Source organism: Sorex fumeus, unplaced genomic scaffold, assembly GCF_029834395.1.
Source record: "Sorex fumeus unplaced genomic scaffold, SorFum_2.1 ptg000033l, whole genome shotgun sequence".
NCBI lineage: Eukaryota > Metazoa > Chordata > Mammalia > Eulipotyphla > Soricidae > Sorex > Sorex fumeus.
In genome coordinates, this window is record NW_026606090.1 from 21,612,518 (window position 1) to 21,639,043 (window position 26,526).

A 26,526-nucleotide genomic window follows, 5' to 3' on the forward strand; every position below is an offset into this window, starting at 1 on the left:
TGAGCCAGGAGTAACCCCTGAGCATCGCTGGGTGTGACCCAAAAGCAAAAAAAAAAAAAAAATGGAAAGAGAAGAGGGGGGAGGGCAAAGAGACCTGCGAGCATGAGGTCCTGGTTGTTCCCTCCCCGACACTTACCCCAAGCCATGCCTGTTTTTGTCGCTCCAACTACGCTCTCACTCTTCTCGGTGAATAATGGTTTGCTGTTTCCCACCAAGAAGAATGGAGTTTTCCAGAAAACTCGACAGCTCAAATCCCTAGCTAGACCCAGACCTTCTGCCTCCCGGAGCCTGCCCTTAGAAGTGAAGCTGCACTTTGCAGTGACCTTCCTTCCACCAAAGGGTGGGGCTGTGATGTTTGCATTTCTATCTGGCTCCCAGCTGGTGAGACCAGACCGGCCAGTCCCGGGATTCGAGCTTTGCATAGCGAGGAGGAGGAGGAGAGCGGAACTGAGTTTCATTCTCCCTCTGATGTGGCTCCTCTCAACAGCGTTTTGTTTTTTTGTTTTTTTTTGTTTTTGCTTTTTGGGTCACACCCGGCAATGCTCAGGGGTTACTCCTGGCTCATGCACTCAGGAATCACTCCTGGCGGTGCTCGGGGGACCATATGGGATGCTGGGAATCGAACCTGTGTCGGCCATGTTGGCTGCGTGCAAGGCAAACGCCCTACCCGCTGTGCTATTGCTCCAGCCCCTCAACAGCGTTTCATCGGACCCGTGCCCAACTATTAGCTAATGCGGCAGAATAAACTCTGAGACAGGACTGGAGTTGCTCTGTGGTCTCCATATTACACGTCCTTCTTGCTTAACCCCCAACCACACAGCTCGGAACCCTGGCGAGACGTTAGAATTACCTGGTGGCCTTAAGAAAATTCTGTTCCTGGGCTGCAGCGATAGCACAGCGGGGAGGGCATTTGCCTTGCACGCGGCCGACCCAGGTTCGATTCCCAGCATCCCATATGGTCCCCCCCCCCCCCCCCCCCCCAGCACTGTCAGGAGTAATTCTTGAGTGAAGAGCCAGGAGTAACCCCTGTGCATTGCTGGGTGTGACCCAAAAGGAAAAAAAAAAAAACCCAAGAGAGAGAATTCAGTTCTGAACAATACAGTCAAACTCTGGAAGTTTCCAGGTACTTTGATAGCACTTAAAAAGCTTCCCCTCCGACTCAAAAGTGCTTCTTTGACCAAAAGAGCCTTAGGGCAGGATGAAAAAGAACGTTCTATTGTTTCACAGAACAACAGAAAGGAATTTAAATATTTACTAGAGGGTTGGGGAAGATAGCTCTCCTAGGGGAGTGATTCCTGAGTGCAGAGCCAGTAGTGTCCCCAGAGCTTGACTGGATGTGACCCCCAAACAAAACAAAACAAACAAAAAGTTGCTGGGGGGTGGGGGTGGGGCCTGAGCTCTGCCACGTGTGACACCCCCACCCCCCAAAAATGTTCCTGAAAGAAAGCTTTATAACAAACCAGGAACTAGCAGATTGTTTTTTTAAAATGGGGCTACACACACCTGTGCTGGGTATAGCCCTTTGAGCTATCCAGTATTTGCACATCTTTCAAAATTTGCATCTTGCAAGGCTTGGGTTGATCAGTCATTACAAAACTGTGGCAAAAATCAAAAATAAACTTTTGTAGTCTGTGCAAAAGTTCTTAGTTCTAGCCCCAGTATTGCCAGGTTCTGTAGCACAGCCAGGAATGCCCACTGCCAATTTACCAGACCAGGAGTAGTCCCTGAGCACTGCCGGTTGTGATCCCGAAAGCAAAGGCAGGGGCTGGAGCCATAGCACAGAGGGTAAGGCAGAGCACACGCCTTCCACACGTCTGGCCTGGGTTGGCTCCCTAGCACCTCATGGTCCCTTGAGTGCTCCAGAAGTGATCCTGAGCGCAGAGCCAAGAATAAGCCTTGAGCATAGCTGGGTGTGACTTCAAAACCGCGTTTTCAAAAGACAAGGGCTGGGGACTGGAGCTATAGTAGAGGGGATAGAGTGGGTAATTGCCTTGCACATGGCCAACCCAGGTTTGATCCCCAGCATCCCATAGGGTCCCCCGAGCACCGCCAGGAGTAATTGCTGAGTGCAGAGCCAGGAGTAACCCCTGAACATCGCCGGGTGTAACCCAAAAAGGAAAAAAAGACGACAACAACAACCACAAAAAGACAAGGACTGCAGAGATCTGCAGACATAGTACAGCAGGTGAGGCCAGGCCTGACCCAGCCAACCCAGGCTTGACCCCCATATGGTGCCCGGGTCCTGCAGGTGTGGCCCCTGCCAAAAAAGATGAAAACATTATCATTTTACAGGTATTGCATTTGTACCTAAAGTTTTTTTTTCCCCTTTTTGTGTCACACCCGGCTGATGCACAGGGGTTACTCCTGGCTCTGCACTCAGGAGTTATTCCTGGCGGTGCTCAGGGGACCATATGGGATGCTGGGAATCGAACTCAGGTCGGCCGTGTGCAAGGCAAACGCCCTACCCGCTGCGCTATTGCTCCAGCCCCCTAAAGTCTTTTTTATGTATGTATGTATGTATTTATTTATTGCTTTTTGGGTCACACCCAGCAATGCTCCTGGCTCTGCACTCAGGAATTACTCCTGGCGGTGCTCGGAGGACCGTGTGGGATGCTGGGAATCGAACCTGGGTCGGCCGCGTGCAAGACAAACGCCCTACCCGCTGTGCTATCGCTCCCTTTTTAATGTATTTAAACATAATTGATGTTGGTGGGGCCCATGGATGGCTCCCGTGAAGTGGGGAGAAGGGCAGCGGCAGCCTGGAGAAGGGGATCTGCCACCCAGGGAACGTTCAGGGAAACTGAGGCCTCATAAGGGTCAGCAGTGAGCCTTGCTCCTTGCGGGAAAGTCAGTCCTAAACTTTCCCAGGACTTTTGGGTCCTTTGACTTTGCCGGTCAGAAAGTAAATTCAGGAGGAGACAAGCAGAAAAATAAAAACAGGTTTTATTTGGACATTCTGACGAAGGGGAGGGGTAGAGAAGAGAGAGAGAGAGAGAGAGAGAGAGAGAGAGAGAGAGAGAGAGAGAGAGAGAGAAGAGAGAGGAGAGAAGAAGACAGAGAGGAGAGAGGGGGGGAGAGAGGGAGAGAGAGGGAAGAGAGAGGGAGAGGGAGAGAAGAAGAAGAGAGAGGGAGGGAGACGAGAGAGGGAGAGAGAGGAGAGGGAGAGAGGGAGAGAGAGAAGGAGAGAGAGGGAGACAGAGGGAGAGAGAGAGAGAGGGAGGAAGAGGGAGGGAGAGAGAGTGCACATATACAGGTTTCTCCATAAAGAGATGGAAGTATGGGCTTCAGCATCTCAGGAGGGGCGATGCAGTGACATGTCCTGGGACCAGTGGCTGAGCCAGGGCCGGGCACAGACAGCACTGGGCAGCATGGGCGTGGCCTGCGCTGTTCCTTTCCAGGATTTCTCGCAACTTGCCCCAGAAAGCTTTTTCTGGGTAAGAGTCTGTCCTAGGGTGCTGCCCAGGGGTTGGGGCTGCTGCTGCTCTTCCTAGACATCCCTTTCCAGGCCTTTGTTCCTGCTGGCCCCCCTGCCCTGCCTTCTCCAGTCTGTGCTGGTGCCAGGTAAAGGCTTTACCAGGCCTTACTCCCTGTGTCCACAGGTGGTCCTTGACAGCCTTGGGCTACTGGTTTTACATGTTCCTAGATCTCATTTCCATGTCTGCCTGCTGCCTGCTTCACTGTGGTACAAACTGACTCCCCACAGCAGCTTCAGGCCTTCAGTGTCCATCACTAACCCAGCACCAGAGTCACCTTCCCTCCACGGGGGCCCCACCCCTCCCTCAGCCTGGCCCCTGAGCAGACACAAACACATTGACTTCATATTGCTTGTCAGAATGGCAAATTATCAAAAAAACACACCAGCAAAAGTCAATTTGTGATCATTGTTTCATCTCATCGTGGTGTTTCTGAAGTCATTGTCCGAGTTTGGGCCAGTTGGTGCTGTTCTGTTATTGTTTTTTTTGTTGTTGTTGTTGGCTGAGCTTGGTGAGTCTCTACCCAGCTTTCCCACCACATTTGCTGGGCTGTCAGTACTGTGGACTTTGGAGGTATGCAGCTGGGAGGGCTTGGTGGTGTGACAGTTTGATGAGGCTCAGTTGTGGAGCTGTTGTGTATTTCTATGCTGGAGGGTGTCAGGTGTGTGTCTGTGTGGGGGGGAGGTGCTGGAATTTGCCCTCCCCCATTCCCAGAAGGGCCCAGAAACGCATATGGGGTGATTTGATGTTTTTTTCTGAGATTCGTTGCGAAGCTCACATTTTTAAAATTTTCAAAAAAATTTTTTTTCTTGTTTGGGCCACACCTGGCTGTGGTCAGGGCTTACTCCTGGCTCTGTGCTCCGGGATCACTCCTGGCGGTGCTCAGGGGTCCTTATGTGAAGCCTGGGTTAGCCCCGCGCAACCTTTCTGGTTTTAACGGCTACCCAGCAGAGGGCAGCACTGAGTTGAAACTGGAAACCAAAAAATCCCAAACCTGGAGAGAAACTGGAATTAAGGGGGGGAGAGGAAATGACCCCTAATGGCTCTTCCTCTAAAACCCGCTTCCTGTGCCAATGCCTCTGAAGAACATTCGGAAGTCAGGGCAAGTTCTCTCCTTTTTGGCCAATGGGCCTCCCCTTCCCTAATTCCCCGCAGGGACAGTCAAATCAGACTGGAGAAGGGCTGGAGCCATAGCACAGTGGGCAGGGCGTTTGCTTTACACGCGGCCAACCCAGGTTCGATTCCCAGCCATCCCATATGGTCCCCTGAGCACCGCCAGGAGTGATTCCTGAGTGCAGAGCCAGGAAGAACCCTTGAGCATCGCCGGGTGTGATCCAAAAAGCAAAAAAAAAAAAAAAAAAAAAAAAAAAAAAAAAAAAAGAAAGAAAAAAAGAAATCAGACTGGAGGAAACTGAGGAAAGTCAGTTATTTGGAGTTGTAGCCCTATAATCCTCCTCTCATGCCCCACCCTGAATCAATCTGCAGAGAGAGAGAGAGAACTCCTTACCATCCTATCCTGCCAATGATGTTCTGATTCTTCTAGGAAACCTGCCTCCCTGAGCTGAGTGAGGCGCTAATCTCCCGGCAGGATTAACTGTCCCTGCCAGGTGTGTGCATCTGCTTGGACCGAAGGGCCTGGCCCTCATGCTGCCCCTTAATTCGAGAAGGCAACGTTTGTGGTGACAACAGAGAAAGCCAAATGTTCTGAAAGGAGAATCTCCTTGTCTGAATCCCTGAAAATCAGTGACTATTGGGAGAGGGCCTGGAGGCCGGACCCTGCTAGGTCCACGGTATAGGTGTAGGACCCTCAGGGGGCAGCCCGTGAATGTTTGAGAGGGGTCATTAATCTCCTTTTATTGCTTTGCTATCTCATTCCCACCCTCCTAAATTCTAAGCAACCCCCAAGAGCTAAAGGACCTGCTGACCCTAGCTCTATTCATTCTACCAGCCGGTGCATTTCTCTCTTATTGCAGGGGTGAGGAGGGGGGACACGCCCTTGGGTGCTCGGGGCCCAGGGGCTGCACTGCCTCATTCTGATACTTCCAAATTCCCGCCACCTGTAGTGCAAGGTCTAAAGAGGCCAAGCTTAGTTCTGGCCAACAGGGGTTCTGACCCTGGGCTCTGCAGCCAGCGCCTGGGCCCCCAGATCTGATGGCTCCGGCCACAGGCTTGGGTCAGACAAGAACAGCTTCTACGTCCGGAGGCCCGTGGGTGGACTGGTCAAGCTCCAGTCACAACACAGAAAGCGTCTGTTTCAGTGAGAAACCCTACCCTACCCCAGCTTGCCCAAGTACCCTCACGCTGTCCCCCAAACATCTCATCCCCACTTGTTTCCTTTCCGTTACGGCTCCTGGGGCCTTTGGCGAGTCCCCTTATCTGCACACTCCTGCCCCGCACCCCCCTTTCTCCTGGGTGTTGTCTGAGATCCCTTGTTGTTGCCTCCAGGCCTGCCCTCTGGACTCGAGTGTTGCTCAAGACACCTCAGTTGCTATTTTTGTTGGACAGAGGTTGGCCTCAGCTGGAAGGCCAACCTCAGTCTGGTCCTGTCCAACCCCATTCTTCCTGAAATACTGGTTTTAGTCATGGGACTTCCGAGCTGGCTGGTGTCCCCGGGCCACTCCTGGAGTCATTTCTGAGGTGACTGTCACACTGGAAGGATGAAGGCTTCTTCAGCACCTCAAGGAGAGCCAGAGGGCTCCTGTGCCCGCGGGACACTCCCAAGGTCCTGCTCTTGGCTTCTCACTGTGCACAGTTCCTAGCCTGCCACTTCCTTTCTGGCCTCACTCCTGGGTGACTCCAGGCAGGCCCCAACCCTGGACGCCGCTCTGTCCCCTCCCCAGTGACGTCCCCAGTAGCCCAGTCCCGCCTGTGTCCCGGGGAGCTTCTTGCCTGAAAGCCCAGCAGCTTTGACACTCCTGGACCTTCAAGGACAGGTCCTTGACACTACAGGACTCATCCGGGAGAGTCTTAAGCTGGAACTCCCTGGTCCCGTCCCCTCTAAGGCCTCACAGCCTCACAGCTCCTTCCCTCATGGCCTGGACACCTGCAGGCAGCGACCAGTGAAAAGTGTGACCTTATGAGATTTCTGGGTGTCTTCATGGCCCCCACTACTTTTCCTGTCCAGGACAGTTTGTGAGTTCCTTAGCAGCCTAAAAAACACCTGTGTTTCTGGCTCATTGCCCATGGCTTATACGCCACACCTGCAGAAACTGCTCTGGTGTCTGAGGGCGAACAGACTGAACTGTTTCTGGAAGTATCTTGACAAAACCTCCCAGGCTCCACGCCCAGGGACAGAATGCTGTTCTAACCTCCCAAGGACAAGGACTGTGGTCTTTGCCACCAGAGGCTCAAGAAATGGACTACAGGGGCTGGAGCGACAGTCCAGTGGGGAGGGCATCTGCCTTGCATGCCACCAACCTGGGTTTGATCCCTGGCATCCCATAAGGTTCCCTGAGCACTACCAGGATGATTCCTGAGTGCAGAACCCTGGGCATCGCTGGGTGTACCCAAAAAGGCATAAGGGTGTGTGTGTGTGTGTGTGTGTGTGTGTGTGTGTGTGTGTGAGAGAGAGAGAGAGAGAGAGAGAGAGAGAGAGAGAAACACTACATACAGGAAGGGCACTTGCCCAATATCCTGGGTTTTCTGATTTTTCCCTGTGGGAAAGGTGTACTCTTGTCACAGTTCTTCCTGCGGTTCTGAACACTCAGAGAAGCCTGCTCTTAAAGCCCTGCCTCCTGAATCATGAGACAGAATCCAGGCTGTTAGGATTTAAACATCAGACGAAAGCAAGATGTCTGGACGGCTAAGGAGAGTTTGTCACGCTTTGCCCTTTTTTTGGGTTTTATTCTGTCACTTCTGGCGGTGCCTGAGGGCCCTCGTGGGATGTCGGGGCTCAAACCTGGGTTGGTGGGGTGCAAGGTAAACGCCCTCCCCACTGGACTATGGCTCCGGCCCTGTAGTCCATTTCCTGAGCCTCTGTGGCAAAGACCACAGCCAGCTCTGGGCCCCGGTTGTCCCCACAGTGCCGGGGTCAAACCTGGGCTTCCTGCTTTGCATGAGCGCGTCCCACGGGGCTCTCCAGCCCCAGACCTCATCAGAGCCAACGCGGTGCTTGGGGATCTCTGCTTTTCTTCTTCCCCTCCTTGTAGGGTGGGGCCCACACCCAGCCATGCTCAGGAGTGACCCCTGGCGTTGGCAGGCGTACATGGTGCCCTCCTTGGGCTGTGGGGCCCTTTGGCAGGCCGGGCGACTCTCCCACCTGGTGCAGGAAAGCGCAGGCATGGGGAAGGGACCTTTTCCAAGATGCTCCACGTGGAAGTGTGACCTGCACCAAGGCCAGTGCTGGACCACAGGTCATCGTCCATCCACAGACCTCGCCTGGTGTTTGAGGCCCGAGGATAGCCCATGTCGTGGTGTTAGGAATCACTCAGCTGGTTTCATGCCAGAGCGACACTGCAGTGGGGAGGCACTTGCCTTGCACATGGCAACCGCCGGGTTCCCCGTGCCGCCAGTGATCCCAGAGTGCAGAGCCGCGTGTCAGCCTGAGCACAGCTGATGTGACCCCAGACACCCCCAGTGGGACGACGGCAGGACCAGGGCATGGGTTCATCCCTGGGTCTTTCCCTGGCCACCAGGAAGAAAAGCACAGGACAGCCAACAAATGACCATCCCGACCCCCAGAGCCGACTTACTCTGGCCCAAGCAGGCACCATGACGCCCTATCCTGCTACACCCCACCCCAAGCCCACCCACCTGCCCTTGATGGTTTTGGCCCTCGCCTCCCTCCGTCCACTCAGACCCATAGCACACCCTGGCCACGAAGCCCCACTTCCCAGGAACTGACCCCACATGTGCCTTTCATGCCGCCTTCTCCGAAAACAGTGGAGTCGTCAAGGCAGAGATTGTCTGGGGGGGAGGGAGGGATGCACGCACGCATGCTTGTGTGAGCATGAGTGTGTGTATGTGTGTGAGGAAGCATGAGTGTGTATGAGTGAACGTGTGTATGCATGAGCATGAATGTATGTGTGTGGCGTGAATGCGTGTATATGTGAGCGTGTGTGTATGTGAGCGTGAATGCGTGTGTATGCGTGAGCGTGAATGCGTGTGTATTCGTGTGTATGTGTGAGCGTGAGTGTGTGTGAGCATGTAAGCATGCGGTCGCTGGGAGGGAGGTCGCCCAGAGCACAGGCTTCCTGGCAAGCGGAGGGAGCGGGTGCTGGCAATGTGTCAGGAGTGGAGGCAGGTCAGACTGGGCCAGCCCTTGCCCAAGGGCCTGGTGACTTTTATTTCCTCTCTGGAGAAGGGGCGGGGGCTTCCCGCACCCAGACCCGAGGAAGGGGTGTGACTGGAAGAGCCGGTAAAGGGTAAAGGCCAGCCCCGGCTCTGGCTTCGGGTTTGCTCATCAGGCAGCACGTCTGGCTCAAAGCAGGCATGTGGAGGGAATCACTGGTGCTGCCTGCGACAGGGAGCAGTGTCCAGGGTGTGCAGCCCCCATCTTCAGTGCCCGCCCAGGACGGGGACTTTCCTCGGCTTGGCTCGTGGGATGCTCCCCCAGGAAGGGCCTGGGGGGCCCAGAGGCGTTGCTTGGTCCGCGGGTGGGTCTGTTAAATGTCCATTTCAAACTGTGACTCTTCACCTGGGGAGAGCAGGACAGAGGGTGAGGTGAGAGGGAGGCAGGGCCCGGGGGCCACCACACCTGGCTCCCGCCTGACTCAGTGGGGCCACAGAGCCACGGAGCCACGTGGAGTCAGAGCCACCAGCAAGGACCTGGGGGTCGCGTCAGCCTTCAGAGCCAGCTGCTTGCGCCGTTTCTCTTCAGGATGAGGTCACTGAGGATGGCCCTGGCAGGGGGCAGCCGCACAGACCGTGTGTCACGGACTGGGGTGGGTGATGGGTTTGGGGACGATGCTATGAAGGGGCAGTTAATGGCACCACCCGGTTACTCACACACGATTCACCCTTCCTAGTGGGCAGAGTCCCGTTCATAGGGAAAGCTGGTACCAGGGAACATTCTAGATCTCTGCCCATCCTCCCAGCCTCGGGCTGAGCTGCTCCAAAGAGGGTGGGGTGGGGTGGTCACTGTCTTTCCCTCCCCAGCAAAGTCCCTAAGAGTCCCAAGAGTCGCAGGGGCCCCCAGGTCCTTCTCCAGGGCAAGCCTCCTCCAGACCCAAGCCCACCACTCACCAGCGCCCGCCGGTTTCGCCTCCGGGCTGTTGCTCGGGTGGCTCTGCCTGGCGTCTGCGGCCGCTTCCTCTGAGGCCGGGCTGGTGACCCCGGGAATGGAGGGCAGGTCCCGCGGCGGGGTTTGGCTCACAGGGGAGTTCCGACACTCCATCAGGAACTTGCGGTCGTAGATGATCCTGGTGCCTGGCAGAGGGGCAGGGGTACGGGAGAGTCATCCTGGGCACTGTCCCGCAGAGGAAGCAGAGATGCTGGATTCTTAGGGGGTTGGTGGGGGGGGGGAAGGGAGTGGATATGGACTGCACCCCAGCTTTGTGTGCATCCCCGGCCCTTCCCATAGGGCCCTTATCAACTATGCTCCCTCTTATTGCCTGAGATGATCGTGCCTGATGGATAGAACTGTTATTATTATTATTATTATTATTTTACTTTTTTATTGAACCGCTGTGAGATAGATCCTTACAAAGCTGTTCATGATTAGGTTTCAGTCTTACAGTGTTCCAACACCCACCCCTCCACCAGTGTCCCCAGGTTCCCTCCCATCACCCCCACCCCCCAACCCCTGCCTGGCTCTATGGCAGGCACCTCTCTCTCTCTCTCCCTCCCCCTCCCCTCTCCTTTTGGGCATCATGGTTTGCAATACTGATACTGAAAGGTTATCAAGAATATCCCTTTTAACCCTCAGATCTTATCCAGCATGATCATTCCCAGCTATTATTGTCATAGTCTCTGAGAGAACTGTTTAAGTTCATTGTCCAGTTCTGTCTGTAGAGTACCCACATGAGATATTCAGACTCTTTTTTTTTTTTTTTTTTTTTTTTTGCTTTTTGGGTCACACCTGGCGATGCACAGGAGTTACTCCTGGCTCATGCACTCAGGAATTACCCCTGGCGGTGCTCAGGGGACCATATGGGATGCTGGGAATTGAACCCGGGTCGGCCGCGTGCAAGGCAAACGTCCTACCCGCTGTGCTATTGCTCCAACCCCGATATTCAGACTCTTAAGTTTTTTCCCCTTTCCTTTTTTTTTCCTGGGCCACACCCAGCAGTGCTCAGGGATCACTCCTGGCAGGGCTATAAGGGGACCATAGGTGGTGACGGGAATCGAACACAGGTCAGATGTATGCAAGGCAAGTGCCTTCCTTGCTATCTCTCTCTCCAGCCCTAGTGTTTTCAAACCAAGGCTTTTAAAGGTGAGTCACTCATTTTGTCTGTTCTTGGGGGCTGCCAGGGGGCACAACCAGCTGAGCTCAGGGGGCCATATGCAGTGCCGGGGATCAAGCCTGGGTCAAGTAGCTGCAGTAGTATCTCTCCAGCACCGTCTTTGCTTCCTCTCCCTGCTCCTTCCCTGAGAGTCATTCTGGGTGGCCTGTCTCAGGGAATTAATTCACGCTCTTTAAACTACACCCACGCCCAGCCTAGGGCAGCGGCCTGGACGACCTGGAAAGGAGTGTTTCCTAAGGCACAGGATGCAAGCGGGTGTGGAGGGCCCTGGGCCTGACTGGGCAGGACCCCGTCTGCTCTCGGGCACCCCTGGGCTCCCAGCACCAGCAGCTACCAGGGAGAGCCTCAACGGGCTGCTTCTTTTCAGCAAACAGGTTTCAGGCTCCGAGTTTTCTGCAGCAATGGAATCAATCTATCTAGAATTTAATTTAATTTAATTAATTTATTTATTTCGTTTTTCGGGTCACACCTGGTGATGCTCAGAAGTTACTCCTGGCTCTGCACTCAGGAATCCACTCCTGGTGGTGCTAGGGCGACCATATGGGATGCTGGGAATCGAACCCAGGTCGACAGTGTGCAAGGCAAACGCCCTTCATGCTGTGCTATCACTCTAGCCCCTCTATCTAGAATTTTATTTTTTACTTAAAAATTTTTTTTCTCTTTTTGGGTCACACCCGGCGATGCTCAGGGGATCTAGAATTTTTAAACCCTCTTTAGGGCTAGAGATGGAGCACAGGGGTTAAAATGCTTGCATGAGGCTATAAAATCAATATCCAAAAGTCCATGGCTTTCCTATATGCAAATAGTGAGAGAGAAGAAAGTGACATGAAGAAAACAATCCCCTTCACAATTGTGCCCCAGAAAACCAACTACCTAGGAATCAGCTTAACTAAGGAAGTAAAGAACCTGTAGAAAGAAAACTACAAAAGGCTATTTCAGGAAATAAAAGAGGACACGAGGAAATGGAAAAATATGCCCTGCTCATGGATCGGAAGAATTAACATTGTAAAAATGGCAAACTTCCCAAAGCACTGTATAAATTCAACGCAATCCCTATAAGGTTACCCATGACATTCTTCAAAGAAATGGAGCAAACACTCCTGAAATTCATATGGAACAATAAGCCCCCATGAATAGCTAAAGCAATTCTTGGGAAAAAGAAAAGGGGAGGAATCAACCTCCCTAACTTCAAATTCTACTACAAAGCAGTAATAATTAAAACAGAATGGTACTGGAACAAAGACAGAGCTGCAGACCAATGGAACAAGGTTGAATATACTGACATCTCCCCCCAAACATATGATTGTCTAATCTTTGATAAGAGAGCAAGAAATGTGAAGTGCAGCAAGGAAAGTCTCTTTAACAAATTGTGCCAGCAAAAATGGACAACTACATGCAAAAACATGGGCTCAGATCTCTACCTAACATCATGTACAAAAGTAAGATCAAAATGTATTAGAGACCTCAACATTAGACCAGAATCCATAAGGTACATTGAAGACAAAGTTGGCAAAACCCTCCATGACATTGAAGCTAATGGTATCTTCAAAGATGCCACGCCACTGGCCGAGCAAGTCAAAACAGAGATAGACAAATGGGACTATCTTAAACTAAGAAGCTTCTGCACCTCCAAAGAAACACTGACCAAAATACAAAGACAGTCTACAGAATGGGAAAGGATATTTGCCGAATACACATCTGACAAGGGGTTGATATCCAGGATATACAAAATACTGGTTGAACTCCACAAGAAGAAAACATCCAACCCCATCAAAAAATGGGGCAATGAAATGAACAGAAACTTTCTCAAAGAAGAAATCCGAATGGCAAAAAAGCACATGAGAAGATGCTCTACATCATTCATCATCAGGGAGATGCAGATCAAAACCACAATGAGATACCATCTCACACCTCAGAGACTGGCCCACATCCAAAAGAACAAAAGCAACCGATGCTGGCTCGGATGTGGCGAGAAAGGGACACTCCTTCACTGTTGGTGGGAATGTCGACTGGTTCAGCCCTTCTGGAAAACAGTATGGACGATTCTTAAAAAATTAGAAATTGAGCTCCCATTTGACCCAGCAATACCACTCCTGGGAATATATCCCAGAGAGGCAAAAATGTATAGTCGAAGTGAATCTGCACTTGTTTGTTCATTGCAGCACTCTTTACAATAGCCAAAATCTTGAAAAAACCCGAGTGCCCGAGAACAGATGACTGGTTAAAGAAACTTTGGTACATCTACACAATGGAGTACTATGTAGCTGTTAGAAAAGATGAAGTCATGAAATTCATATACAACTGGTACTACATGGAAAGTATTATGGTAAGCGAAATGAGTCAGAAAGAGAGGGACATACATAGAAAGACACAGACATTCATCAGGGGAACATTAAGTAACAAAATAGAAGACTAACACCCAAGAATAGCCAAGATAAGTACCAGGAGGTTTACTCCATGGCTTAGAGGCCAGCCTCATATGCTAGGGGAAAAGGCATCTCAGATAGAGAAGGGAACACCAAATAAAGGGTGTTGGGAGGATTCTCCCAGGATGGGAGATGCATGCTGAAAGTAGACTATAGACCAAACATGATTGCCACCCATTGCCTCTTTTGCAGACCACAACACCCAAAAGGAGAGAGAACAAAAGGAAATGCCCTGCCACAGAGGCAGGGTGGGTTGGGGGGGATGGAGGGTGGGAGGGATACAGGGATCAGTGGTGGTGGAGAATGCGCACTGGTGGAGGGATGGGTACTTGATCACTGTATAACTGAAACCCAAGCGCAAAAATTTATAAGTCGGGCTGGAGTGATAGCACAGCGAGTAAGGCGTTTGCCTTGCACGCAGCCAACATGGCCAACACAGGTTCGATTCCCAGCATCCCATATGGTCCCCCGAGCACCGCCAGGAGCAATTCCTGAGTGCATGAGCCAGGAGTAACCCCTGAGTATAGCTGGGTGTGACCCAAAAAGCAAAAAAAAAAAAAAAAAATTTATAAGTCTACGACTGTACCTCATGGTGTTCCACTAATAAAAATAAATATATATATATATATATTTTGCTAATAAAAAAGCAAATTATAAAAATAAATAAATAAAATAAAATGCTTGCATAAGGTGCCCACCCAATTACATATCCTATACTGGAGGGTCCCCCAAAGACTCCCTCTCCCCGAGTAAAACTAAATAAACTATCTTGGGGGCTGGTGACCTGGACCAATTGTAGGGCACATGTGAGGCCCTGGGTTCAATTCCTGGAGCACCACTAAGAGGGACCCCAAAGCCCAAATCAGGAGTCACCCTACCCCCTCACCCACACCACACACATAGCTGAATGTGATCCAAAAATAACAGCAACTGAACTGCCCTGGGGTGGGGGCATATGTTGCACATAGAAGCCCTCATGGGTCAATGGCAGGGATGTCCAGGTCCTCCGGGCACTGCCCGGAGTGACCCCCAAGCACAGTGCTAGCAGTAGTCCCTGGAGACATGGTTTCTGGACCACAGGGCAACCCGGCTTCTCCCTTCTCTGCGCAGAATCCACCACCCTTCTGCTCCTGAGAACAGTGATCCAAGAGCCTCCCCAGCCTGGGCTTGACCCCAGCACCCCACACTGTGGCCAGGAGTGACCCCTGAGTGCAGAGTCCGCAGCACTGCGTATGGCCCAATAACTGTAGCACTGTCCTCCCGTTGTTCATTGATTTGCTCGAGCGGGCCCAGTAACGTCTCCATGGGGAAAAAAAGGAAGTAACACCAGGAAGTAAGCGCAGGAACGAGAAATGGGTGCCACAAAAGGGGCAAATGGGCAGGATGTGGACATGCAGGGTCAGGGGGCATGAGGGCCTCGCAAGGAGCTCAGGGGTCTGGGGTCGGGGGAGGCAGGCCAGGGCCCCCCCTCACACCACACTGGAGCCTTAGTGTGCACTGTGACATTTCATCACACCAGGGAGAAAGAGAATCCTACGTTTTCCAGAAAGGGGGGCAAACAGCAGGTGGGCACCAGGCTGGCAGAGAAGAATGGCAAAGCTGGACGCCAAGCACAGTGGCCCGGAGCCTTCCCAAGCGAAGGGAAAAGCATTTCTCCCTGGGTTTACAGGCTGCCGAACACAGGCAGGGAAGGAGGCTGCATCTCCAGGGGGCAGCAGGAGAACGACAGGCGCCTATGAGAGCCCTGGGGAGCCTCATGCCCACAGCAAGGCTGACTCTGCAAGAAGCACTGACCCTCCCAGTGGTGCCAGGAGCCAGTGCGGCCACATTCAGGGATCTGGAGCTGCCGCGGTTTGAACCCAGGGTCTCACATACGCACGGCCTATGCTCTTCTCTGCTCTGCGCTCTTCAGAAGCCAAGAAATCCTTTAGAGAAAAGATTTTCATGAGGGGCTGGAGCAATAGCACAATGGGTAGGGCGTTTGCCTTGCACGTGGTCAACCCGGCATCCCATATGGTCGCCCGAGCACCTCCAGGAGTGATTCCTTTTTTTTTTTCTTTTTGGGTCATACCTGGCGATGCTCAGGGGTTCCTCCTGGCTCTGCATTCAGGCATCACTCCTGGCGGTGCTCAGGGGACCATATGGGATGCTGGGAATCGAACCCGGGTCGGCCACGTGCAAGGCAAACAGTGATCCTACCCGTTGTGCTATCTCTCCAGCCCCCAGGAGTGATTCCTGAGGGCAGAACCAGGAGTAACCCTTGTGCATTGCTGTGTAACCCCTGTGTACCCCCCCCAGAAAAAAAGAAAAAAGAAAAAGATTTTTATGAATGAAAACAAATCATGTGACTTCAGGTGGGGGCAAAAAGGCAGCCCAGGAAGTCAGGTGTTTGCCCTGCAGGTACCACCTGTGGTCCTCGATGTGCCTGAGCAGAACCAGGAACTGCCTCTGAGCATACAGGGGTGTATGTGGGCCAGCACCTCTTCTCCAGTGAACAAACAGGAGCAATGACAGGAAGAGTGCAGAGTGAGCGCATGGTACACACACCGAGGAGGTCTGGGCTCAGCACCTGAGCACAGCTGAGAGGACTCAAAACTGAGACAGACAGAGACCACGTGGCAGCTACCAGAGGGGACAGGAAAGTAAAAGGGGTTGGGAGCATGGGCAGAGGGGATCAAGCTGACAATCGCAAAGAATACTAGGACTATGGAGACTGGGACCCATTCTATGAACTCTTGTTTGTTTTCTGTTGTTGGTGCTTTCTTTTAGGGCCACACCTGGCAGTGCCAGGCATCAAACCCAAGTTGGCCACCTTGGAAGCCTTAGGGGCTGATCCTCTCGGGCCCCCTCCCGAGTATACTGGGGTGGGGGGGGACCAATAAGCACCCCGGTCAGGCCAGCAAACTACCCCTCGCTGCTCCATCCCATAATCACACGGTCACGGTCCTCCCGTTATTCATCGATTTGCTCGAGCGGGTCCAGTAACGTCTCCATCGTGAAACTTATTGTTACTGTGTTTGGCATATTGAATACGTCACGGGTAGCTTGCCAGGCTTTGCCGTGCGGGTGAGATACTCTGAGTTTATTAGGCTCTTCAAGAGGGGCAGAGGAATCGAACCCAGCTTGGCCAGGCCAGATGCATTCAAGGCAAACGCCCTACCACTGTGCTGTCGCTCCAGCCCCCAAAATCATCCTATTTAAACAAAAACAAAAAGCAGCAAGCCAGAAACCAGGACCCTCAGGCTCATCTTGGGGTGCGTGTGTGTGTGTGTGTGTGTGTGTGTGTGTGTGTGTTGGTTGGAACACATCCAGCAGTACTCCTGGTTCTGTACTTAGGAGAGACCTCCGGGATGCTCAGGGAACCCAATATACCATGCTAGGGACCGAATCAGGGGTCAGCCACATGCAAGGTAAACACCCTAATCCTTCCCCCTCAGACTTTCTTTCTTCCTTTTTTTCCTGCAGTGCAGGGCTGGAACCCAGATCTCCTGCATATAAAACATGTGCTGGAATACTGAGGAAGCTTGCTGAGTCTGCAGAGGCTCACCTCTGAGGATGTGGGCAGGCAGGAGCCCACTGTCTGCACAGTGACAGCTGGACTGGTCCATGTCTGTAAGCTGACACGGCTCAGCCCGCCCTGGGCTGCCCCAGGGTGCATTCCGCATTCTTCCCTCTCCACACTTGGATGGTGAGGCCAGCAGGGGCGAGTTCCTAGAACTGCTGCTCCTGTTCCAAGGAGAGGGATTGCACTTCCCAGTGGGGGAGCGCGTGTCTGCATGGAGACACGTTCCCAACGTGCCTGGCTCTGGCCGCAGCCCCCCTGCCCCGGCCCAAATGTGTCGGGCAGTTGCTGGCTGGCAGTCGCTCTCCGTCCAGGCAAAGGGTCTTGTTAGGGAAACTGGGAGAGAAAGAATTTGCCTAGACCCCAGATTTTAATTCACCTCCGCCACCAACAGTTCTAGAGAGAATCAAAATCCCTGAAGAGAGGAAAAGGGCTGGATAGTAGAGCACATCAGGCGTTGGCCTGGTGTGCGAATGGCCCCAGTTCCATCCTCAGGGCCACCCAGAGTCCCCCTGAGCACTGCCATTGAGAAACTTTGTTCCTCCTGTTAAATCTGTCGTTTTGTCGGGGAGGGGAGGGTCACAACTGGCGTGCTCAGGATTTATATCTGTCCCGTGGCTCTGGGATAACTCCTGGAGTGACTTGGGGACCATATGTGGTGCCAGTGATTGATCCCGGGTTGACTCATGCAAGTGCCCTACCTGCTGTACTATCGCTGACCCCCAAGAGAGTTCCGAAGCTGCAGTACCTCTAGGCAATCTCACGCCTACTCTCTCTGGACCACCAGACTCAGAAACGGGCTCCATCCCTTGGCCAGACCTCCAGGAAATTAAAGATGTTCAGACGGGCGGAGCAGGACAAGTGGGGTCTCCTGCGCAGGGCCCCCCAAGACCTGGAGTTTGAAAGGGGAACAGGGTTGGGTGACAGAAAGTGAAACAAGCTGCCCAAGGACCTGAGGTGCCCATGACCCAAGATCACTCCTGGCTCTGCGTCAGGGGGACCACACGTGCTGCAAGGTATTAAACCGGGGTCAGCTACATGTGACGGCAAGAGCATTAACCCCTGTTCCACCTCTCTGGCCCCTTAAAGGACCATTGTTTCGTGCTTAATCCTTGTGGAAAAAACCCTACCAGCCCTGGTTGCATGTGTGGCTTCTCTCACTCAAGGACTGGCAGAGAGATAGCATAGTGGTTAAAGTGTTTGCAATGGGCAACCCGGTCCCCTGAGCACTGCCAGGAGTGATCGCTGAGCAGAGCCAGGAATAAAGCCAAAAACTTTGGTGTGGCACAAAAAACACCAACAAAGGATGCCTTAGGATTAGACTCCTGAACTAACTCTTGGAACCCAGAGAGTTCTCGAACTTCCTGCTGTCCTGAGACATGTCATGCCATCTTGGACCTTGTTGGCTGGAGATGCCTCTGTCACTGTTCGCAGACATGACTGAAGTCAGGGAAGGTCATCGAAGGATGCCCCAACAGCCAAAGAACGGAGAGATGTAATAGGTAGCTGTCACTCAAGGTGCCATGTTTGGGAATGGCAAATCAGCAACTGCTTACCGATACGGCCATTGCCAGTCAGACAAGAGTCTCTGGGCAGCCGCAGGAAGAAATCACTACCCCTGCCAACTCATCAGAGCTGGGTGCAGAGAAGTCGATAATTAGAATTAATTCCAGTCTCTGAAACGCTACCCGTGGAATGGAAATGTTGAGTATGGGGAAAATCCACTTCCTTAGACTTTCTGGGTAACAAATATTAGAGAAAATAGTATCACTATACAGTTATCTGAAGTACTGGAAAATCAATGGGAAGATTCCAGGAGAAATTGGTTTCTACCCCCAGGGTATTCTGAGCTATAAATCTTCAATTATATCCTGCTACTGAAGGAAGATTTAAAGGAGATCTTGAAGGTAGCCCAGACCCAGGTGTCATGGCCCAGAGCTGATCACCTGGGAGGCTGCCATTTCACATTGTCTTCAACCCTTCGCCCCTCTACACCTGACCTGGCACTGAACCTAGAGATGCAAAGATTACTAAGGCGGTTAGAAAACACTTCCTATCTAGGGGCAAGGTGATAATACAGTGAGTATTATCTTGGATGTGACTGATGCAGGTTTCAGCCTCAGGACCCCATGTGGTCCCCAAACTATCTGGAGTGCTCAGGGGTCAGTCCTGAGCATCACAAACAGGTAAACAAATATGCAGGATTCACTTGTTACGAATCAAAAAGGAGGAAGAATATTGGTAGGAATCTTGGTAGCACCGTAGCACTGTCCTCCCATTGTTCATCGATTTGCTCAAGCGGCCACCAGTAACGTCTCACAACAAATTGTGAGACTTGTTGTTACTGTTTTTGGCGTACCGAATACGTCACGAGGAGCTTGCCAGGCTCTGCTGTGTGGGCGGGATATTCTCGACAGCTTGCCGGGCTCTCCAAGAGGGACTGAGGAATCGAACCCAGGTCGGCTGCGTGCAAGGCAAACGCCCTACCCACTGTGTTATCGCTCCAGTCCCAAAATCTAATTCTTCTGGAACAGCCACGTGCAATGAAAGCGTCCTACCCCCATACTATCTCTCTGGCCTGTTTCTTTTCGCTTAAAGAAAGAGGCAGAGTTATTGCCTTGGACACAGTAAGCTTGATCCCTGGCACCTCTTTTGGGCCCTGAGCTCAGAGCCTGGAGGAGGCCATTAGCCTACTAGGTGGGGCCCCAAAACCAAATTTTTTTTTTTAAAAAGTGGGGGGCAAACAGCATGAAAGATTAGCAGGCTGAGCATACACTTTGCATACAGGAGGCCTGGATTTGATCTATTTCACAATTCTCTGAGCACCACTGGGAATAGTCCCCAGGACCGAGGAAAGGTAGGACACCATCACCACTGCGTGCGCCCACATCCCCCAAAGGAAAGAAAATGTCTCATAGCTTTATACCAAACGGATACACTGGATACCAGTCTCCTGGACCCTCACCAAATTTGATGCTAAAGGACTTTTTTTCTTGTCCTCTCAGGAAAAAAAAAAAAGTCATCATTCCAATAAGGCCTGCCATCTCCAGGGTACTGAGAGGAGAATGCTTGCGTCTGCAGGGAGTCATAGCCACTGGGTGTGCCTGTGCACGAGGGTGGGCTCACCAGGCTGACGTGGGCCGCTCTGACCAGGTCCTCCAGGTGGGCCCTGGTTGCGGGATGTGCCTCAGCGGTTTTGCTTGTTTCGGGGCCACCCAGCAGTGCTCAGGACTTCCAACTCTGCTCGGGGTGACCCCAGGAATGCTGGGGCTCGAACCTGAATCAGCTGAATGCAAGCATCTTGACCAGGGACTACCTGCCCTCATTTTATTCTTTCTTTCACTTTTGGGCCACACCTGGTGATGCCCAGGCTTTCCTCCTGGCTGGGCCCAGGGGACCACCTGGGGGTGTTGGGGAGCAAGGTCAAGGCAAGCACATCACCTACTGTGCTATTTCTCTGGCCCCACTGTTCCATCAGATCCACCTGTGATGGGATTTCAGGGATGACTTCTCCTTTGTTGGGGGACACACCCAAAGGTGCTTGGGAACCATCTCTGCTGGGGGTGGACCCTGGCTTCCAGCTCCTTGAGCCACCCCCCAGGCCCAAGTTTTCATTTTTTTTTTTGCAGCCCCCCCCCCCCCCCACACACACACAGTAGTGTTTATGGCTTACTCCTGGCTCTGCATTCTGGGATCACTCTGGCAAGCTTGGGAGGGCTATATGGGGTGCTGGGGATTCAATCAGGATCAGCCAGGTGCAAGGCCAGCGCCCTAACCCTGTACCTTCGCTCTGGCCCTTCATTATCAAACTGCCAGCCAATGATGGATGTGGTGAATGCCATAGAAATAGGGAGGCCTGTGGGCACGGGAAGGAGTTTTGGGGGCTTGACACCAGGACCCCTGTCAGTCTTTCAGGAGTGACAGAGTAGAACACCCTGAGCAATGAAAAAGAAACAGGCCCATTTGAGGAGTGGCCGCTTGTCTCCCTGCTCCGGCCAATGTGTCCTCAATAATGGGTGAATCCCCCGGGATTGAGGCCTCAGGACGCTGCTGTACCCAAACTCCAGCACCCAAGCCGTGTCCCCCTTTCTAGCACTGTCGGCTCCAGGTGCACGTCCTGGGCAGCCCCCATGTACACCTGCAGCTGGCAGGCCTGCCTTGCGCTCACCTACCTGGCGGGGGCTTTGGCAGGACGGCCACCCAAGCTACAGGCCCTGCAGACTCTGGGGGTCAAACCGCCAAGACAGCAGCCAGAGAACTAACACAGGGGCTAAGGCACACCATCCTAGATCAATCCCTGGTCACACACATACGGTTTCCTAAGCACAGGGACCCTGAGTGCCACTAGGTATGGTGCAAAACCCAAAAACCCCCAAACCCCTCAAATTCCAACATGGAACCATGAACACGAAGGCGGCGTCACTGGAATGTTTCATGACTCCACAGTACAGATCCTCATACTCAGATGAACCCAGCCATGAAGAAATTAAGAGCTAATTAGGGCCAACAAGCTGGATGGGCCTTGCAGGCAGCTGACCTGGGCTCAGCTGTGGTACCATGTAGGGCCACAGTCCCTCGAGCACCACCAGAGCATCACTCTCAAGGACAGAGCCAGGAAGAGCCCCCGAGCTCCACTGGCTATGGTGCCAAGCTCCAAAGAAAATAAAAATAGAAACAGTGCACTAGTCAGCTATGTGGTCTGTGCTGGAGCACGTGACCTGCACATGTGGGGGGATCCTGGTTTTAATTCCCAGCACCACATAAAACCAGATACGGTTTTCCTCACCTTGTCCCTTCCCAGAAAGTTTAAGATAAGCATGGATTAAGCCCTTAACCTTAGTGCGCTCTCTCTCCCTCTCTCCCTCTTTCCCTCCCTCCCTAGGCAGGGGTCATACACCCAGAGATGCTCAGGGCTTACTTCTGGCGCTGAGCTCAAGGACCACTCCTGGCGCATATGCTGCCTGAGCCCGTGTGCTGCTTGCGCCCAAGTGGTCAAGCACATGTGGTGCCCGAGCACATGTGTCGCCCGCATCTCCCCTCTTGAGATGTGTACTTTCATGCTTTTGTGTCTAATGCTGGAATGTGTCTAGGGTCTCTCTCCGCCTTCTCTCTTGAATGTGTTACTCTCTCTTTCACCCTCTCTCCACACCTTAAAACCCTCCAAATAAAATGTTTTACTTAAAAATTAAAAAAAAGGACCACTCCTGGCAACTGAGGGGCTGGGGTTAGACTAGGGTCAGCTGTATCCCATGCAAGTATTTTAACGCTATCTGCTTAAGCTTGCAGATAACATGGAGTGTGCCTCAGAGGGTCAGCCCAAGAGGGGATTTACTGACCATCCTGGAACCCAGCAGCTTGCTGTCAGCTCTTCCTGCAAAATGTGCTACCCTGTTCTCTTTTCCCACAAAAAAAACCTGCTTCTCTGGTTTGGACAGATAATATAGTGGCAAGAAAGGTGCTTACATGAGGCCAACCCAGGTTTGATTCCCTGGCATGATATATATCCTTGAGTACCCCCAGGAGTGATCTCATCCCGGAGCAGAGAGCCAGGGGTAAGCCCCCTCCCCTCAACACCCTGGAAAAATCCAAACAAAGGGGCCAGAGATAGTACAGAGGGGATGGTGCTTCCTTGCACGTGGCTGATCCACGCTCCAACCCCTGCATCCCATATGGTTCCCTGAGCACTACTGCCAAGGAGTGATTCCTGAGTGCAGAGCCAAGAGTAACCCCTGGGCATCGCCAGGGTGTGCCCCCAAAACTAAAAAACAAAAAACCCCCAAAAACTGAACAAAACGCTGCTTCTCATAACCACACAGACAAGTGAGTCCATCTCTGCACTTTGACTGACAGGTCTCTTGAGCAATAGCTACAAACCAGACCTTCCGGTTTAGAGCCACCCCTGCAGCAAATTTCTCTTAAATTCACCAGACCCCTATCTTCAGATCAGTTGCTCACAGGGAGACTGATGTCCACGGAGAGAGAAACAGAGACAGCTCAGGTGGAGTGCAGCTCCTTTTCCTTAAGACACGGTAGGGAGTCATTTCCGGCAGAGCCAGCGGCTGAACCTTTCACCAATAGATCTTGGCACTTCCTGCAATGAAGAAAGTGCTGACACCCACTAAAACCTTCTCTCCTGACTCTAGTTTATTTTTAGTTTTGGGACACACCCGGCGATGCTCAGGGCTTACTGCTGACTCTGCACTCAGGAATCACTCCTGGTGGTGCTCTGGGGACCACCTGGGATGCTGGGGATCAAACCCAGGTTGACCACATACAAGGCAAGGGCCCTAACTGTTGGAACTACTTCTCTGACCTTTAAGACCCTGATTTTATTTATTTATTTATTTATTTATTTTTTGGCTTATTTGGGTCACACCTGGCGATGCACAGGGGTTACTCCTGGCTCTGCACTCAGGAATTACTCCTGGAGGTGCTCAGAGGATCATATGGGATGCTGGGAATCAAACCCAGGTTGGCCCTGGCTATGTGCAAGGCAAACGACTTACCCGATGTGCTATTGCTCCAGCTCCAAGACCCTAATTTTAAAGGCCAAAGTCGACCTCCAGAGAAGCTTCCAGGGATAGAAACATCTCAGCTACAGGCCAGACCCCTCAGGCCTGCAACTGAGAGAAGTAAGACTGCCTAATTTCCTGTTGTGTGAGTGCCCAGAGTGTCTTTTAGCTAGCTTGGGAGCTAGCCAGACAAGCAGAATTTCAGAATCTGCATTCAAATGGAAAAGGAAATCAGCATTTAAATGAATACCCCAGATAGTTGATGCAGGAATGACCTTTGCGCTTTAAATCTAGCTTCTCCACAAAAGCAAAGGGGTTAAAAGCAGCTCCACAGCCTGTTTGTGTCTCTGAAGAAAGAGGTGGACACGAGTGACTGGGGTTATTGGGCTCTGCCTGCTGGGCAGAACGCCTGAGGTCAGACAAGCCTGGCTGCAGCATCCTGGAACAGCTGTTTCCGTAAAACGAAGTAGCACTTGATTTAGAAACCCCAGGCCGCTCCCACAACTAAATACCTTCTAGGAGAGAATAGGTTACAGTCTCCCCTGGTACTCGGGATCAGAGGGTCCACAGACGCATGCAGAGTTCCCCAATGGGCTGGGGACCTCAGCTCTCCGGGATCTTCAGGCCCGCCCCAGTGAACACCTTCAACGAATCAAGCAGAGATGCAGAATCCCACTTTTAAAAGAACTCTCCAAATTGTCAGGAAAGGTTCTAGTAGACACATGGTGAGACAGAGAAAGAACAGGAAGGCCTGCAAAAAGCCCAGCGGGCAAAGGATTTCAGTCAAGAGTGGCAGGAAACCCGGAAGCTATAGCAGAAGCTCTTGTCTGGCAAGTCAAAGCTACTCCCGCGCCCCACATGGCCTTCCCACCCCCAGGTCTGGGCAGTACCTTATGACCCAGACGCTCCCACCCACAGTAAGTGCAAGAGTGGCTGGCCTAGGCCACACCCAGTGGTATTCCGGGATCACTTTGGGGCACCATGGGGTTCTGGGGATCAAACCCGGGTCAGCCACTTGCGAGGGAAGTGGCCTGTACTATGGCTTGGACTCATGACTGGGGACTTTTACTTGGACTGGGGGGTTCGAGCCTACATCTGCTGGATACAAGGCCATCATTAGATGTTGTATTTTCCGCCCATGAGCTGAATCTTCTTTTTTTTTTTTTTTTTTGCTTTTTGGGTGCACAGGGGTTACTCCTGGCTCTGCACTCAGGAGTTACTCCTGGCGGTGCTCAGGGGGACCATATGGGATACTGGGAGAAGAACCCGGGTCGGCCGCGTGCAAGGCAAACGCCCTACGCGCTGTGCTATCTCTGCAGCCCCTGAATCATTTTTAAGAGGAAAGAAAGCAACTGTCCCCACTGCGCTGGACGACTGCTTGTCAGTCTGGGGAAACGTTCTGTCTTGGAAAAACGGACGAGAATCCTCCACGACGTGGACGTGTTCTGCAGACTGAGGGGCGCGGCTGAGCAAGAAGAACATCTAATCAGTCTGAGCAGTTCTAGCGCCGCACGGTTGGGGACGGGCGGCGTTGCTGGTGTGGGCGCGCCGCCGACGGAGACGAGCGCGCGGCCCCCGGCCAGGACCTGCCTGAGAGCGGCCGGAGAAAGAGGCCAAGGGTGCGTGAGGGGCGTGCGAGGGAAGCGCTGAGCCGCCAGGGTTTCATCATGCAGCGTAGTTGAGCGTTTTCCTCCTCCTCCGCGCCTGGGCGCAGGGGCCGCGGGTGCGGAACTCCTTGGCTCCGCCCGTGCCAGCTCCTCCTTCCTCTCTCCTCCCCATCCCTGCCCCGGGCGGCCACGCGTTTCCCTCGCTCCCTCCCGACACCCAGACGGATGCAAAGTGTTTTTGTTTGGGTTTGGACCACACCTGCCCGCGCTCCGGCTCTCGCCTGGCTCTGCACCCAGAGGTCCCTCCTCGTGGGCCACCGGGGTGCGGGGATCAGCGCCAGCGTCCGTGCCCTGTTGCTCCGGCCCCGGCCCCGCAGGACGGGGTTTCCCCGGCAGTTCCCTGCGCTGTCCCTGGCTGGCCACGGAGTTCCCCTTGCGTAAAACGGGCGGTCAGCCAAACGCGCCGCTGGCCGCGCCGAGCGCAAGCAGATGGGGACACCTCGGGCCGGGCGCCAGGACGGCGCGGAGGGCGTGTGTCCTGCACGGGGCCGGCCCGGGTTCGATCCCCGCATCCCATAGGGTCCCCGACCCCACCAGGAGGGACTCCCCCGCCCCCCTGAGCGCAGAGCCTGGAGCGAGCCCCGCACACCGTCGGCTGCGACCCAAAAACAAAACCCCAAGGCGGGCATGTCTCAAGAGCCATCGGGGTCCCGTCCCATGCCTGCGCCCCCGTGGCCAGGCCACTCCGTGACCCGCAGGCCACTCTGACCCCGCCCGGTTGCGCCTCGGGGCTGCCCCAACGCCACCCCGACAGGAGACCACCCTGGAAGGGGGAGGATCTGTTTGGGTGGGAACTTAAGTCACCCGGCGCAGGCGATGGGCCGGCGCCCCCTCTCGCTCTCTAGGACCCCCTTTGGGACCCTCTTTGGGACCCTCCCCGCCTCCTGGGTCTTCAGGGTCATCGGGGCCCGGAGCGCAGTGGCCCATACAGTCGGGGGGCTCCGGATCACCGCCCCGCGCCCCGCCCGCGCGCCCCCGTCCGCGCGCCCTGCCCCGCGCCCCCTGCCCACGCGTCCTGCCCTGCGCCCCCTGCCCAGCGCCCCGTGCCTACCTCCCGGCGTGGTGCTGAAGAGCGTGCCGCCGGGGGTGGTGCTGTAGACCCCGGGCGGCAGCTGCCCGCCGTCCAGAAGCGCCCTGGGCGCGGCGGGGATGTCCCGGCTGGGGGTCTGACCGCAACCGCTCGGGAGGGACATGCTGGCTGGGCGGCCGTGTGGCCCGCGCCGGCCCTTTTGGCCCCTGCGGCCCCGCCTCGGCCCGCCCCCGCCGCCCCTTCCGCCTCCCGCTGCCACCCGCCGGGACTTGTAGTTCCCGCCGCGCCGCGGGTCCCTGCGGCCCGGGGTCCGAGGCGATCGGGGCTGGCAGGGGCCGGGGGGTGGGGGCCGGGGGATCGCGGCTTTCTACGGCGGGACTAAGGGCCGGACGTTCCTTTCCACCGTCCCTGTCCCGTCCTCGAATGCGAAAGTGGACCTGGGTCAGTCGAGGG

The 26,526-nt window shown here is 53.7% G+C and overlaps 1 protein-coding gene across 1 annotated transcript; it reads right to left on the minus strand.

Moving 5' to 3' along the window:
* Window positions 1-8,754: 8,754 nt before the first annotated feature.
* Window positions 8,755-26,268, minus strand: EIF4EBP1 (eukaryotic translation initiation factor 4E binding protein 1). Its single transcript, XM_056116921.1, has 3 exons — window positions 26,095-26,268; window positions 9,657-9,839; window positions 8,755-9,108 (listed from the first exon to the last, which is right to left on the minus strand). Exons 1-3 carry the CDS (start codon window positions 26,234-26,236, stop codon window positions 9,077-9,079), a joined length of 357 nt encoding a protein of 118 aa, XP_055972896.1. The 5' UTR covers window positions 26,237-26,268; the 3' UTR covers window positions 8,755-9,076.
* Between the last annotated feature and the right edge of the window lie 258 nt (window positions 26,269-26,526).

What these genes read in the sequence shown, in the direction of transcription:
- EIF4EBP1 (XM_056116921.1), bottom strand. Translation starts at nt 26,236, where the DNA reads ATGTCCCTCCCGAGCGGTTGCGGTCAGACCCCCAGCCGGGACATCCCC. An exon ending in CTTCAGCACCACGCCGGGAG is followed by an intron (nt 9,840 to 26,094) that starts GTAGGCACGGGG and finishes CCCCTCTGCCAG; the next exon opens with GCACCAGGATCATCTACGAC. An exon ending in GGCGAAACCGGCGGGCGCTG is followed by an intron (nt 9,109 to 9,656) that starts GTGAGTGGTGGG and finishes TGCTCTCCCCAG; the next exon opens with GTGAAGAGTCACAGTTTGAA.